The 14,579-nt window shown below is 67.3% G+C and overlaps 1 protein-coding gene across 2 annotated transcripts; it reads right to left on the reverse strand.

Moving 5' to 3' along the window:
- ACAP3 (ArfGAP with coiled-coil, ankyrin repeat and PH domains 3) lies at nucleotides 345-14,483 on the reverse strand. Of its 2 annotated transcripts, none has more exons than XM_005653336.3 (24): nucleotides 14,319-14,483; nucleotides 10,626-10,683; nucleotides 9,952-10,071; nucleotides 9,709-9,762; nucleotides 8,575-8,633; nucleotides 7,882-8,065; nucleotides 7,365-7,409; nucleotides 7,139-7,234; nucleotides 6,970-7,044; nucleotides 6,569-6,580; nucleotides 5,879-5,991; nucleotides 5,742-5,793; nucleotides 5,436-5,536; nucleotides 5,250-5,361; nucleotides 4,835-5,043; nucleotides 4,691-4,760; nucleotides 4,468-4,562; nucleotides 4,188-4,390; nucleotides 3,885-3,992; nucleotides 2,758-2,856; nucleotides 2,452-2,672; nucleotides 2,119-2,228; nucleotides 1,916-2,026; nucleotides 345-1,834 (listed from the first exon to the last, which is right to left on the reverse strand). In XM_005653336.3, the coding sequence occupies exons 1-24, from the start codon at nucleotides 14,363-14,365 to the stop codon at nucleotides 1,687-1,689; spliced, it is 2,502 nt and encodes an 833-aa protein (XP_005653393.1). In that variant the 5' UTR covers nucleotides 14,366-14,483; the 3' UTR covers nucleotides 345-1,686. The 2 variants fall into 2 exon arrangements, with proteins under 2 accessions (XP_005653393.1, XP_013850973.1); XM_013995519.2 differs by lacking the exon at nucleotides 14,319-14,483 and adding an exon at nucleotides 12,097-14,268.

Raw genomic sequence — 14,579 nt, forward strand, 5'->3', positions numbered from 1 at the left:
CACCACAGCCACAGCAACACTGGATCCGAGATGCATCTGTGACCTTTGCCACAGCTTATGCTGGATCCTTAGCTCACTGAGGAAGGTGAAAGATCAAACCTGCCTCCTCACAGAGAGGTCAGGTCCTTATCCCAGTGAGCCACAATGGGAGCTCCAGGAGTTGGTTTTAATCAAAGGAGCCGGGGCCTCCATCAGGCCCCTGGCCTGGTGGGGCCAGCGGATTCTGGCTCATTCCACCCTTTGGGAGTGCCACTGGCACTGGCCCACTTAGGGCCTCCCCTTGGGGAAGGCAGGGGACCCACAGACACCCCCTCCCCGGCTGAGACTGAGTGGAGGGAGGCGGGTGAGCGAGGCAGCGGGTGCAAGCGGCCATTTATTAACTATGATCTGGAGTGGAGGGGCTCCCGCCAGCCAAGGCCCAGGCAGAGGTCCCATCGCAGGCGGTGGGGTGGGAGGTGGGGGCAGAGCTCAAGCAGGGAGAAGAAGGAGTTCATTCTGTTCTTTAGGGGTCACAGCCAGCAGGCAAGGGAGTTGGGGGCCTGGTCAGCACCCACTTTGCTGCCCATGGAGCCTCCCTGGCAGCCTTTGCATAGTGGCCAGCCAAATGGCCTTGGCCTGGCCAAGGGCCCAGGTTGGGGAGAGGTCCAGCCACTGCCCCAGGGCTCCAGGGAAGGGGGCTTGCAGAAGGCATCGGGGGGCCCTGGGGAGCGAGCTGAGGACCCGCGGGCCCAGCCCCGGGCAGGGGCAAGGCTGGCGAGAGGGCAGGGCCGAGCTGCAGGGCCACCCCCAGCAGCAGGCAGAGCTGGGGGTCAAGGTGGTCCTTGAGTCCAGAGAAAGACACGAGACAAAGTGAGAATGAGGTTACTGTAGAAAACCCCCTCGGCTCGTGATGGAGGGCACTAATGCAGGGGTGCCAAGCGCCCTGCCCCCCCGCCCACGGGGATAAGTGCCTCCGGAAGAGGCAGGCACGGGCGGGGCTGTGGGGCCAGCCGGCCTGGTGGCCAGCCACAGGCCTCAGGACATCCATGCCCAGCCAGGGCTGAAGCCCCCAGGCCAAAGCGTCCCCTCCGCTCCAAGCACCCAAGAAACCCAGCCTGGATGCTGCTGGGGTCACTAAGTGAGGTACACGGGTTGATTCCCTGGATGGGCTGCCCCTTTGGCCCTGGCCAGGCGCTGGTGGCCAGCCACCAGCCCCCAGGCCCAGCGGAGGGGCTGCGGGTGTAGGAAGGACCCAACTTGCAGGTCAGTGTTCGCGGGCAGTAAAGTGGGGGCACGAGGTGACACAGGCCCTGAGGCCAGAGTGGGGCACAAAGTGGCAGGCGCCCCAGGGATAGAGGGGCATGAGGTGACACAGGCCTGGGGGAGCAGAGAGGAACACGAGGTGACACGGGGCCTGGAGAGTGGTTTGTGACGTGAGCAACTCAGGCCCCCCAGGAAGGGGCCACCTGAAGACACAGGGTCCCTGGGTGGGGTCAGGGGCACCAGGCAGCACCGCACCTCCTGGAGCTTCCGAGGACTCGGTGCCAGGGCCCTTCTCCCGGCTCCCGGCTCTGGGGTCGGAGCAGCTCCGAGGAGGGCAGAGCAGGCAGCAGGGGCTCTGGGGCTGCCCTGAGCACTGGGGCTCGTGGCGGCCAAGCCCGCGGTCCTCACCCGCGGGGCTGCAGCCTGGCAGGCAGGCCCGGCCGCCTAGCTCTCCCCCAGGTGGAGGCTGATGAAGTCCTGGATGCACCGGCGGTACTGGAGCTCCGTGGGGCTGCTGCCCGCCAGGGGCCCCGGCTGGCCGGGGGGCGCCTCGGCCTCGCGCATCTCCTCGGCCATGCGCGCCAGACGGAGCCTGGAGGAGGCGCGGCGTGAGGGGCGCCCCCGCCCGCATCCCCCCAAACCCCCTTCGCCGCCCCTGCGCGCGCATGCTCACAGCGTGACGATGTCCGCGTTCGCCTCCTGCACCGCGATGCTTAGTGGGTCCTGCTGCGCGTGATCCAAGGCGTGCTGGTCCGCCCCGCGCTTCAAGAACAGGCAGACCTGGCTGAGGGCGGAGGGGGCACGTCGGGGCGGGCCCACGCGCGGCGGGCACTGGCAGGCGACCCGGCCCACGGGGGCGGGGCGCCCAGGACTCACCCGGTGCGGCCCAGGAGCGTGGCGTGGTGCAGGGGCGCCCGGCCCCGGCTGTCTCTTTGGTTCACATCCGCTCCGTTTTGCAGGAGGAATTCACAGACGATCAAGGAGCCCTGGGGACCGCGGGGTGCGGGAGGGGGCTGAGCGGAGCAGAGGAAGGGCCCTGCGCTCCCCACTCCGCCCCACACCTTAGCGGAGGCCAAGGGCCCTCGCGTGCACCCGAGAGAGAGAGAGAGAGAGAGAGAGAGAGAGAGAGAGAGAGAGAGAGAGAGGAGAGAGAGAAAGAAGCTGGGAAGACGCTGCACCTGCGTCCCGGTGCGGCCCAAGCCCACTCACTCCTAGCACAGCCTGCACCAGAGGCGTCTTGCCCTCGTCCTCGGCGTCCGCCCAGTTGACCTCGGCCCCGTGCGCCAGCGCTGCGGCCAGGGCGGGGAGGTCGCTTGTGCGCGCTGCGCGGTGCGCCAGCAGCCCAGGATGAAGCTCGCGCACGTCTGCCAGGCCCCAGGCCTCTGCCTCTCCGTCAGCCTCGCCGCTGGACTCCTCGGACTCGGCACCCTCTGCGGCGAGAGGGAGGTCAGGGCGGTGGCCTGGCCTGGCATTGGGGAGGGGGCAGGGCGGGGGGCAGGGGGAGGCAGCACCCACCCTCCTCTGTGACGCTGCCCACCACGGAGCCCACGCCGAAGGCCAGGACATCTGAGCTGCCGTCCGAGCTGCCCCCCAAGCCACTGTCGCTGCTCAGACCTGCAGGGTTTGTGGGCAGAAGAGGTCCTGCCACTCCTCCCAGAGCCCTCACCCACCCTCCAGGGGGTGCTCTCAGGGGCAGCATCAGCCCGCTAGGCAGCAGAGGGGGGCCCTGCCCAAGATGGGAGGAGAAGGGGGAAAGGGCTCAAAGGAGCCAAGGAGCATCCCCCCAGAAGCACAGTCCCGGGGGGCGCTCACAGGTCAGCCGGAGCAGGATGCTGGAGCTGAAGCACAGCCCCATGCAGCCCCATCTGTGACCAGGGCGTGCGGGGAGGTCATTCCCCAGAGAGCAGCCTTCGCCAAGCGCCAGACAGGGCCCCGGGCAGCAGTGAGGAGCACCGACCCAGCTCACCCAAGGGCCGCCCTCCCAGGACAGCCCCAGGCTTAGGGACAGCGAGGCGGCGCCCTCTGCTGCCCAAAGTCACCTCCTGTCACCCCAGTCAGCCCTGCCAGTTCTTGGCCCCAGGCTGTGCCTTCTGCCCACACTGCCTAGGAAGGCTCCCCACGCTCCCCAGGCCAGGGGTGCTGGTAAGCCCTTCACAGGCAGCCCTCGGGGGCGACCTGGACGGAGAGCATTTGCTCCCTGACTCCCACAGGGGTTTCGGAAAGACGCACACAACTGTCTCTAGGGAGCTGGATGGGTGACAGCACATGCACGCGCACACAGCTGTGCATATACACACCCGGGCACAGTCACACATACGCATGGACACCCAGACACACAGTCAGTCATGCCCTCACACACACACTCCTGTGTGCACATAGCACACATCGCTCCAGAGGGTTATGGGACCGGCCCCCAAGTCAGTGGACAAGTGACCTCCAGCCCATCAAGATACTGTCCCAGCCTTAGCCCCACTTGACCCCAAACGCTCCCCATCCCCAGAACAGGCCCTCCTGCAAGGAGTGCCCGTCCTTCCCACCCGAGTGGCCACAGCCGTCCAACGCTCTGCCCCCTCCTGGCAAGCCATGCCTGTCCCCTGCTCTGCGGCCCAGGCTGGGCAGGGGATGGGCAGCAGGCAACTTACTGCGTGGCCCAGCCGCAGCAGCCCCCGCGTCAAAGTAGGAGAAGAGGGAGTCCAGCTCATCCGGGCAGAAGAGGGAATCTCTGCGGAACCTGGGCTCCACGGAGCCCGCTGCAGGGTGGGAACCAGGCCATGCTGGGAGGGGGCAGAGCAGAGGGCGCCCTGGGGCCCCACCTCCCTCCCTCTGCCCCCCCGCCCCCGCCACCTCCCTGGGGTCCAGGGTCCAGGAGCTCCCCCATGCTGGAGCCCCCTCCCAACCCCCCAGGTCTGTGAGTTGGGCTGCACTCACGCCTGCCGGCACCCCACCTGAACACAGAGCAGCCACTGAGGGCAGGACAGGCTCCATCCGGACTTGGCGGCGGGGGGTGGGGGCACGTGGGGAGCTGTGGTAGCGCTGGCACTTTGGACCCCGCCAGCGCCGCGGGGCCTCCCTGGCTGGGGCTGAGGGTAGCTTCCGCACAAACTTCTTTTCCACATATTTGTCCTTGATCCAGGCCTCCTTGTCCTGCCTGGACCAAGGCCAGACATGAGTCTCCACTGAGGGCCTGGGGCTTCCCTGGCCCTGCCCAGGCTGCCCCAAACTCACCTGGGGCTGTTGGCCGTGGGCTTCCTGCTGCCCAGCCCCTCACACTGGGCCTCGTAGATCTGGTTCATGGTGCTGTTTCCCAGCTCACACATCAGCTGGCAGGAGAGGGTTGCGTGGGCATCAGCCCCGGCTCACGGGAACCCCCCACCCCAAGCTTGCCAACCCAGCGCCTGCCACCCACCCCCTGCATCTGGTAGCTTGCGGCGCCCCCACACACACACACCTTCAGCAGCTCTGGCTCCCATGAGTCCAGAGTCAGGGACCGAACCTTGGAGCAGTGGACACCCAGGCTCCTGGGGGGCGAGGGGAGGGGGTGGGTCGGGGCGTGGCTGTGCCCCAGCCCCCAGCCCCGCGCCCCCATGCCTACCTGTGGATGCCCGAGCACTCGATGCAGAGCAGCACGCCCAGGTTGATGCTGGCCCAGCGCGGGTCCGGCTGGCCGCAGTCCCCACACTGGCTGTTGCCGGCCACGCCCTGCACCCGCTGCAGCACACTCTCGCCCTTGACACTGCGCTCCCTAGAGTCTGTGGCGGAGTCGATGCTGCTCGTGGACGGGGACGCCGTGCGGTCCAGCCTCTGGGGATGGGGTGAGGGGCCACTCAGCCCTGCAGGAGCCCCAGCCCCGGTTTCCCCAGCGGGACCCCTCTTCCTCCCCAGACACAGGCGCCAGTGCCCCCGAAGCACCAGCCCGCACACACAGGCATGCGCACACACGCACGTGTGCGTACACACCATGCACGTGTGTGCCTGCACTCAGCCTGCAGGACGCCAGGAGGGCCCACCTCGCTGTAGCAGCTGTCGGGGCTCTCCCGGTAGGCGGACGCGATGCTGGCTTGCACAGCCTGCACCCAGGCTTGCCGCAGCTTCTCCGAGTCAGCCTGCAGCATGCAGCTCCTAGAGGGAGGGGACCATCAGGCTGGGCAGGAAGGGCTCCCTCCACACCCTCGCCCTGGGCGGGGCCTCCTCACTTGGTGGGTGACACGACCTCAAAGCAGAACCGTCGCTCAGTATCCTCACAGGGCTTCACGGAGCAGAGCCGGAGGTCGTCCACCACCACGGTCAGCACGTCCTGCAGGCAGCGCCGCTGTGGCCCTCGCACCCAGCACCCACCCCTGCTCCTGCACTGACCACCCATTTACTGCTCTGCCTGAGAGACGCAGTGGTCTCTGACCCCTGACCATTCAGGCTTCGGTGCCCATCTGCGTCCTCAGCCCTGTCCTCCCCCCCAGCCACCCACCCCTGGTCCAGGTGGGGCGGCCCAGGGCCAAGCGTACCTTGAGCTTCTTTTGGTAGACCAACTGGCTGTTCTGGATGGAGAACCAGCGCCTGGGTGGGAGGGAAGGACCAGGAGGGGTCAGGCAGGGCTGGCGCATGTCTGCCCTGCAGCCCCCCAGAAAGGGCCCTCCCTCACCGGTTCCACGTCTTAAAGGCGTTGCTGGCCCTCTTGAAGAGGTAGCCCTCCATCACCACACCGCTGGGTGCATCCACATCGAACTCCACCTTGGGCTCATCGTAGGAGAAGTCCTGGGGGCGGTCGGAGCCCGGCCCCCAGTAAGCACCCCGCCCCCAGCTGCAGGGACACTGCTGCCGCCGCCCCCCAGACTCCCCCAGAGCCAAGGCTGAAGGGGGTCTTCACAGCCACTTCCTGACCTGAAACCCCCGTGGGGGCCCGGAGAGCTCCAGCCCCCACCCCAGCCTTGCAGAGACAGCAGCCTTGGGCATCAGGAAGGAAGCTGCCTCCCCCCATCCTGAGTGCCCCATTCATGTCGCCAGCTGGCTGCTCCCGCCAGCCTGACAGAGCTCCATTCACGCGGGCTGGGGAGACACTGAGTGCTGTCCTGTGTGTCCCACAGTGGCAGAGGAGGCCCAGCCACCTGCTCCCCGGGCTGAGGGGGGCAGGAAGGAACAGCTGCAGCTGCTCCCGAAGGGGACGCCGTCCCAGCCCGGCCGCCTCCGCTGGTGGCAGCCCCGCTCCAGGGCGGCGCTCGGGGCCGGGAGCTCCGAAGCCCGCGGAGGTGTCCTTGGTGCTGAAACGCCGCGGGGCGGGGCGGGCAGAGGCCCCGCCCCCGGCCCCTCCACCTCGGGGAGGACGCCCACTCACCTGCAGCAGCGTCTGCAGAGCAGGAGGGGGCGGGGGGAGGGAGAGAGCCAGTGAGCGAGGCCCCGCCCCTCCCGCCAGCCTCCCGGAGGTGCCGCAACAGCTGCTCCCGCCCGCAGCCCTTCTCTGCCCCCGGCAGCGCCAGGACAGCTGTCGGGTAGGTGAGCAGAGGCCCCAGCAGGAGCCCCCTCCCAGCGCCAGACCGGGCGTCTATGGGCTGAGGGGGCTGGCGCCAGCCTCTCGGCGACCGCTCTCCACCCTGTGCCGAGTGGCCCCCTGGCCTCTGACTACAGCGGCAGCTCGCGTGGCGCGCGGGCCTGGGCCAGGGGTGGGGGCAGCGCAGGGAGAGGGGTGAGGGCCCCCCGGGGCGGGGGAAGAGGGGAGGCGGGGGCCACCGGGCTCACCCTCTGCTGGATGGCGGCGTGCTTGCGCTCCATCTCCCGCTTCTCCACTGCCGAGTCGATCACCAGCTGGTCGAGCTGTGGGAAGGGGCACAGGGAGGGATGTGGAGGACCCCCTCCCGCGACCCCCTGGCCCCCGGGCCCCCGGGGCCCCCTCCCTCCGTGGGCTCACCTCAGCTGCCAGCTTCTTCATGTAGGGGTCCAGCTGGTGCAGCAGGCTGTGGCCCTGCTGGAAGAAGCTGTACTGGGCGTGCATGAAGGACAGCATCTGGGGGGTGGGGGGCGCACAGGTGAGGCCCCCAGGCACGGCCGGGACATGTGCACTCACCCCCCACCGCACCTGCCACACACACCTGACTCAGGGCACCCCACCCCCCATGCCCTCGCCCAGCACTCACAGAATCCAAAATCTCGAACTTCTTCTTGGCCTGAAGGACGTTGATCTGTGGGGAGGAGGGAGCAGGTGAAGGCTGTCAGGGCCCAGGCGGGCCAGGGCCTGTACCTGGCCACAGCGTCCACTTGGGCTGCTTGTGGCTCCGAGACCTCCAGCGCATCTTTGGCTCCTCCAGGTTTTGTCTGTCCCATCCTCCCAAGGTCCCAAAGTCCTTCCCCAGTTCAGGACTTTGGGTGCCTCCCATGCGTGAAGCCAAGAATTCTCACCCCTGCTCCAAGCCCCTCCAAGCCCCGCCCCAAGAAGGTCTTCAAGGCCCCGCCCTCTGAGCTCGAAGCCCGGGCTTGTCCCTAGCCCATCCCGACCTCTGGGCCTTGGCTTTGGCCTGGGCACCCCCCCCCCCAGTGTCCCTTCCCAAGATCTGGCATCTCAGCTGTTCTCAAGCCAGAGGAACCCCTCCAGACGCCAGCTCCCTGGCTGCAGAGACATGGCAACAGCCTCCCGCCAAACACCCGGCAGCTGACCTGGAGCACGTAGTCCAGGGCCAGGTGGCGGAAACACTTCCGGGTGAGGGTCAGGGCACCTGTGGCCTCCTCCACCTCGTGGGGCCGGTGCCTCGGGGCCTGGGCATTCCTCACCAGGGACAGCTCCATGTCCTCCCGGACTTTGTCAAACTGCTTCTTGGTTTCCTTGAACTTCCGCACGTCCCTGGAGGCCAGGGGGTGTCAGGTCAGGGGTCAAGGCAGGGTGCACTCAGGAAATGCCCTCCCCCTGCCCCCAGCCCCTCTGTGCTGCCTCCCTGTGGCGCCCCCCCTTCCCCGGGACATCGCTGTCTGTCTTCTCCTCCAGGCCCCTCATCCCTTCACCACCTCACTCCCAGGACTGGTCCGGCCTAGGGTGACCCCAGCAGCACCCTGGACTCCAGACTCAGGAGCCCCCAACTGTACCCACAGCGCTGAGCTCAGAGCCCCGCCCGTCCTAGACCCCTGCCAAGCCCCACCTGCTCCTACCACCACCCCGACCCTCACCCCTGCCTGAGGCCCCCGCCTGCTGCCCCTGGGTTCCCCGACCTCCAAGCACTGTTTCCTCAGCCCAGCCCTTGCCGAGCCCTACCCAGAGCCCCTAGACCCTCTCCCGTCAAGCTTAGCTGTGTCCGCTGTCCACTCCAGCATGTGTGTCACCACTGACCCCTCTCGGAGCCAGGAGAGGCCACTCACTCTTTGATGAAGTTGTGGAGCTGTTGGCGCACAGACCTCTGGGCCTGGTCAAACAGGATCTGGGGGGGCGGGGGGAGGGTATCAGGAGTGGGCCCCACAGGACCTCAGAGGCCAGGCCTCTGTACCCTCGGGTGAGAACCAGGAAAAGCCCCATCTAGCCCCGCCTGGGCCCCAGCTGGTCACCCTCACGGAGCCGGCCTCGCAGGGTCCAGGGAACTGGGTGCAGCCCCCGGTCCTGGGATTGCGCCCAGAGGCGACAGCTGTGACCACCTGCCCATCTCCCCCGCCTGGCTGTCAGCCAGACTAGAGGCTAAAGCTGTCCCAACTGGTCCCAGCTAGGGCCCCACCCATGCCAGCCTGGACAGGGCATGCGCACACAGGGCACCATGTGACACCCACCACCGCTGCCCTGGGGAGCCCACCTTGAGGACGACCAGCCCTGCGGTAGAAGGGACTGAGCCACAGCAGGGGCTCCAGAGGGACCTGGCCTGGGGAGCAGGGGGGCGGGGAGCTGGAGAGGCCTCCCCACAGCGCCGAATGGGCCCAGAATCAGACCCCCTGACCATGGGGAGGGGGCTGAGCCCTGGCCAGGAGCAGAGAGACAGACAGACACAGCAGGCCGAGCTGTCCTGCGCTGGTTTATTTCTGAACTTCCTCTGAGGGGGGTGGGGCTCCTTGTTTAGTCTGGGGCTCTGCTTTCCAGGCCACAGCTGACCACCCACGCGGGCCCTGGTCCATTCTGTATGTCTGTGCTGGGGGCCTGGGGGCTCAAGGTCACCCAGGCACAGCCTGGGTAGCACGGAGGTTAGGAGTCATCCAGGGGCCATGGGGTCAGCCTGGGCAATGCTTCCACTGCCTGGCCAATAACCCCTGCCCGCTGGCCTTGGATGAGCCTCTAAGGCCTTGCCCATCCCAAGACCCCAGGCAGGATCTCCTGGGACGCTGTAGCATCTCGGGGATACACACCCCCAGGCTATAGGAGCAGAAGCGTGGCCACCCCTGCCAGCTCATCTCTGAGCCAGCCCAGAGCCTTCCACGCTGGGTGGGGGCCTGCAGGGAGCCCTTGGGGGGCTGCCTGGGATGGGAAGAGCTCGATGAGGAAGCTGGCCCCCCGCACGCCTCGCCAGGGCTCACCATGTGGTAGCTGACCATCTCCTGGAGGCTGTCTCCGAACCTCTGCAGACATTCCTGGGCGGGGGGGGGACATGCTTGCTCAGCTGGGACGGCCGTGCCCCCAAGCGGGTGGCACCTCCCGCCTGCAGGCCACGAAGGCGCCCCGCCGCCCAGCACTGAAACCCACCCACTCTTAGGGCCAGGGCCCCGCCAGGGGCTGCTTGCCCATGCCTACGCCTGACTAGAGGTCATCTGCCCTCTCACCGAGATGACGGCGTCCCCCTGGCACTGCTGGGACAGGTCGCGGACGCCACTCACGAAGAGCTTATTGGTTGTGACATAGGCTTTGCCGGCCTCGATCATGCTGCTGCACAGCTTAACCAGCTGCAGATGGGATGGAGCGGGTGACCCTCGGGCCGCCTGCAAGCCTGGCCTTGCCACCACCGAGAGGCCAGGCCGCACAGGTGGCGACCCACCCAGGGGCAGCTGGAATTTAGCTCAGGGCCCACCAGCGCCCAGGACACAGCTGCCCCTGAGCGGCCTGGGCAGGGAAGGAATGCCACTGCCCGCCCACCCTCCTGAGCCCACCTGGTGCTGGGAGGAAGGCCGGGTGCCACCCAGGCCTTGGCTCCAGGGTGGGAGGTGGGAGAAGGAGGAGGACCTCAGAGCAAGCACCAGCCAGCGGGGGGCTCAGTGGTGCCACCCCGCCGTCCTCCTCCCAGACCCGCGCCCTTGGCCCAGTCACTCAGAAGCACGGCCCCCAGCAAGTGACCCCCCCGCCGGCACCCACCCCTGCTTGGCCTGGCAAGCCAAGACCTGGGCAGACACGGCTGTGCGCAGCGTGGACACTCTGGGCACACAAGCACATGTGCCCACTCTGGTGGCTGTGGGTGCGCTGAGGCAGGGCTGGGCCTCTGGCCGCCCCCACAGGCCCTTACCTTGTCCAGCTTGGCCTCGATCTCAACCACGTCCGTCTCCACCTCGTCAATGGTTGCCCTGCAACAGGGACAGGATGGCTGAAGAACCCCCGCGGCCAGCCTCCCCGCCCCTGGCTCGGCCTCGCCTCCCAGGGCTGGCGGTGGGGAGGGCTGCTCTGCCAATGGCTACTGGCTCCTGCAGGCCCACCTGCCCCTGTGCTCCTCAGACAGACCAGGAAAGGGAGCCAGGAGAGGCAGCCGCCACCCTGGGGAGGTTGGGGAAGAGGGCAGTGGGGACAGAACAGGACCGGGACCAGGCCCATGACTCCAGAGCTGCCAGGGCCCCCCATCTCCAGGGCCAGTTGCCTGTGATGACCCCATCTGGGGTCTGGGGACCAGGCAAAGGGGGCAGAGATCAGACAAGTGCCGAACAGAGAAAGGGGCTGGAGCCCTGGTGGAGGTGCGCCTGCAGGGCCAGGACCAAGCCTTGCTGGTGACCCGCTGCCCTGCCCCTGAACCTCTCCAGGGCCCAGAGTGGCCCTTCAGCTCCTGCCGCAGCCCACTCTGGCCTGGGGCCGGCAGACCAGTCTCAGCCAGAGCCTGGGCCTGGGGCTGCCGCTCAGCCTGTTCTGGCACTGGCACCAGGAGACTCCTGTGGAGCAGTGCCCGCCCCCCGGCCCCTGACTCCCCCAATCTCAAAATACCAAATGTACACTGTCTGCCTGGAGGGAGCAGGGGTCAGACCTCCCTTGGAGGAGCCCTCTCCCACCGGGGGCAGCCTGACAATGGGGCTGCCCCGGGGAGGTAAGAGTTAAGGCATGACATCACCAGAGAAGCCAGTGGACGGAAGGAATCCCGGAAGGCAGGCAAGAGGCAGATGGATCAGGCACGTGACCCCCCCCAAACGCGCTTGGGAACAGGAAATAGGGAAACGGGGCCAGGATCTCAGCACCCCCAGCCCACTTGGCTGGCAAGCCAGGCCCACCTGGCCTCCTGGGGACAAGGGACAAGGCGGTGATATATGGACCTCTGGCCTCCAGGGCCAGGGCTAGGGTGGGGTCAGGCAAAGAAGAGGCTCTCTCGGTCTAGTGGCCCCTCGCTGGCCCAGAGCCACCCCTGGGGCTGACGGAGGCGGGGGGCGTGTTCCAGGGTCTCCCAGGCCTGGGGGCAGGGACTCAGTCCCTCCTGTGGGGTGAGTGCCAGGCTGCCCTAGCCAGGGCCCTTGGAGGTCCCCAGTGCCCTCCTCCTCTCTGAGGGCCCCATCTCTTCCCCAGGGGCTAAAACAGGAGGGGGTCAGAGGCGATGTCTACTTGGACCAGCGGTGGCCCACGCCCACTGCGACTGCCAGAGGCTTGGAGTCCAGGGCCCTTGACCCCTGCTATAGCGTCTCCATGCTGCCCCCACCCCGAGGGTCCCGGGGCAGAGAAGGCCCACCCACCCGGGAGGGGCTACTGCACTGGGAGCCACAGCCCCGGGAACCCAGCCATCCCACCTGCCCTGGGCTGCTGCATGAAGGGCTGGCACCCCTGGGCTGGAGGTGGGGGCTGATCCCTAGACGGCTGGCAAGAGTGGGGTTGCACCATGAAGAATGAATGTGCTCAAGAGCGCCAGGTGGGCACCAGCGGAGAGCCCTAGGGGGGCCACGCCCCTCTGTGCTCCCCTCCCCACCCCCACGGGCCAAGGCCTCCTCTTCCGCCATTCCTCCAGGATTTTCCCAGCAGCCTGGAGGACCGGGAGAAGGGTGAGGTCCGCTTCCCCACCAGAGCCGTGACTCAGCGCCCGAAGCCCCACCCAGGGGAGGGGCACCAAGAACAAGGAGTGGGCGGTGCCCCCGCTCCCGCTGAAAGTCTGAACCCTCCCAGCCACATGCACCCTGAGGTTTGGGGCTCTCCCCAGATGGAGAGCAGACAGGCAGAGTCCCCCAACACTAACCCTCCTTAGCCCTGCCCACTGCCAGGAAGTCCAGGCTTGGGTTATGTCCCCAGCAGCACCTGGGGGTGAGTGGACAGGGGGACCCTGAAGAGGCCTCAAAGCCCTGTCGTATCTCAGCCCAAACCCAAAACCCACCCCATGCAGCTTATATGGCCCAAAGTCAGGGGATCTCCGTGGCCCCCACCCTGGGCTTGGCTGGGCACTTTCAAAGGAAGCATGGCAAAGCCTGGGCAGCCTCTGCACACAGTGCCCCACTGTGGGTGCCCCAGGCAAGCAGGCTGGCTGGGAGGGAAGGCCTGGAGGTGAAGGCAGTGCCGGTAGCCCTAGTCGGACTGGGCAAGCTGGGCCCACGAGGGCAAGGAGGAGCATGAGCTTCTCAGCAAGGGGCCAGGGTGAAGCTGGGGTGCCTCAGCCAGGCCCGGGCTCCCCGCTGAGGCCCTGGCTCCACGCTGCCCCCACAGCCTGGGCCTGGAGAGCAGTGGGCCATGGTGGGGGCCCAGGATCGTGGGTGCCTGAGTTGCTCACGCTCCACCTCCATTAGTCAGGAACAGAAGACGGGAGAACACAGAGGAGTTAGCCATCGGCCCCGGCCCAGGGCCTGGGCCACTCTCTGCTCCAACCCGAAACCCCCCATCCAGTGTTCCCAGGCTTTGGATGCTGACCTCCTTGTACGGCAGTAGTGCAAAGGGCGGGTTCTAGGGACCCAGGGGTAAGGGCGCTGATACTGAGGCCCTCCAGGCACCCACACGCAGACATCCCGCACACGTGACCAAGTGCAAACGTGCAGAGGTATGGCAGACATGCACACGCGTGACCAAATGTGCGTGCATGCAACAGCACAGCACACACACAGACATGCGCACTGATAGATACTGTGTACACGTGTGCATAACTATGTACCCCCATGGATACACATGAACAAACCAACGCATGCTTAGTGCCTAGCTCATACTTGCACGTCAAACACCCACCATGCATATGTATCCACACTAAGAATGGGTAAATGCACACATCTGCGTGCACCCGATACCAGTCTGCACTCATGCGTCAAGCACGCCAGTCCAGGAGTGCAGCTCACCCACACATTCATGACCAGGGCCGGGGACCTCCAGGGAGGGTGCAGAGGTGCCCCGTTAAAGCAGATGTGCACACACATCATGAACATGTCCACAGAGATAAGCACGCCTGCGCTCCCAGGAAGGACTGAAAGCGAAGACCAAGGGCCAGGCACAGCCCAGAAGCTCCACCAGTATCTTGGGGCGCTCAGATAGCTCCCACCCCTCCAGGAGCCTGGGTAACTCCTGCAAAGCAGCCACCCCAGGCCCTAAACGTTGCTCCAGCTGCCTGTTACCCTTGACTGGTCTGGGCACACGGACCAAGACAGATTCCAGGGCGGACGCCCCTCGCAGCCAGACGACCCTGGCCAGAGCTGGGTTGCAGGGCCTGGCAGGGTCTCAGCCCTGTCCAGGTGGCCAGCACGAAGGTGCAGACACAAAGCGGGTGGACACTCCCACGAGAGGTGGCCTCGTCGGCGGCCGCCCCGCCCCACGCGCAAACCCTCCGCGACCAGCACAAGGAGCATCTTTTGTTCCGGGCTCTGGGGCCGGGACGCTGCGGGCTTTGTCCAAGGCAGGTCCTCCCGCTCTCGCCTCCGGCCCGGGCGCCGGGCACAAAGGCGGCCCCGGCGCCTTCGCCTGCGCCCATCCCCCGGCGGCCCCGGGTGCCCCGAGGGGCGGCGACCTAGCCGACCGCTAAGGGCCGCGCCGCGCCCCGGGGGCGCACCTGAAGCGCGGCGAGTCCTTGATGCACTCCTCGAACTCCACCGTCATGGCTGCGGCGGCGCGCGGCGCTCACTGGCACGAGGACCCCGGCGCCCAGAGCGGCATCCCCGGCCAGCCCTCCCGCGCCGCGCTCGGCGCCCGCCCGCTCCGGAACGAGGCCGCCGCGCCACCGCCCCGCCCCGCCTGTCACCGCCGGGGAGCGTCGCCAAAGTCCGCCGCCCGCCCGCGCCGCCCGCTGTCACCGCTGGGGAGCGTCGCCAAA

Source organism: Sus scrofa, chromosome 6 (assembly GCF_000003025.6).
Source record: "Sus scrofa isolate TJ Tabasco breed Duroc chromosome 6, Sscrofa11.1, whole genome shotgun sequence".
NCBI classification, from domain to species: Eukaryota; Metazoa; Chordata; class Mammalia; order Artiodactyla; family Suidae; genus Sus; species Sus scrofa.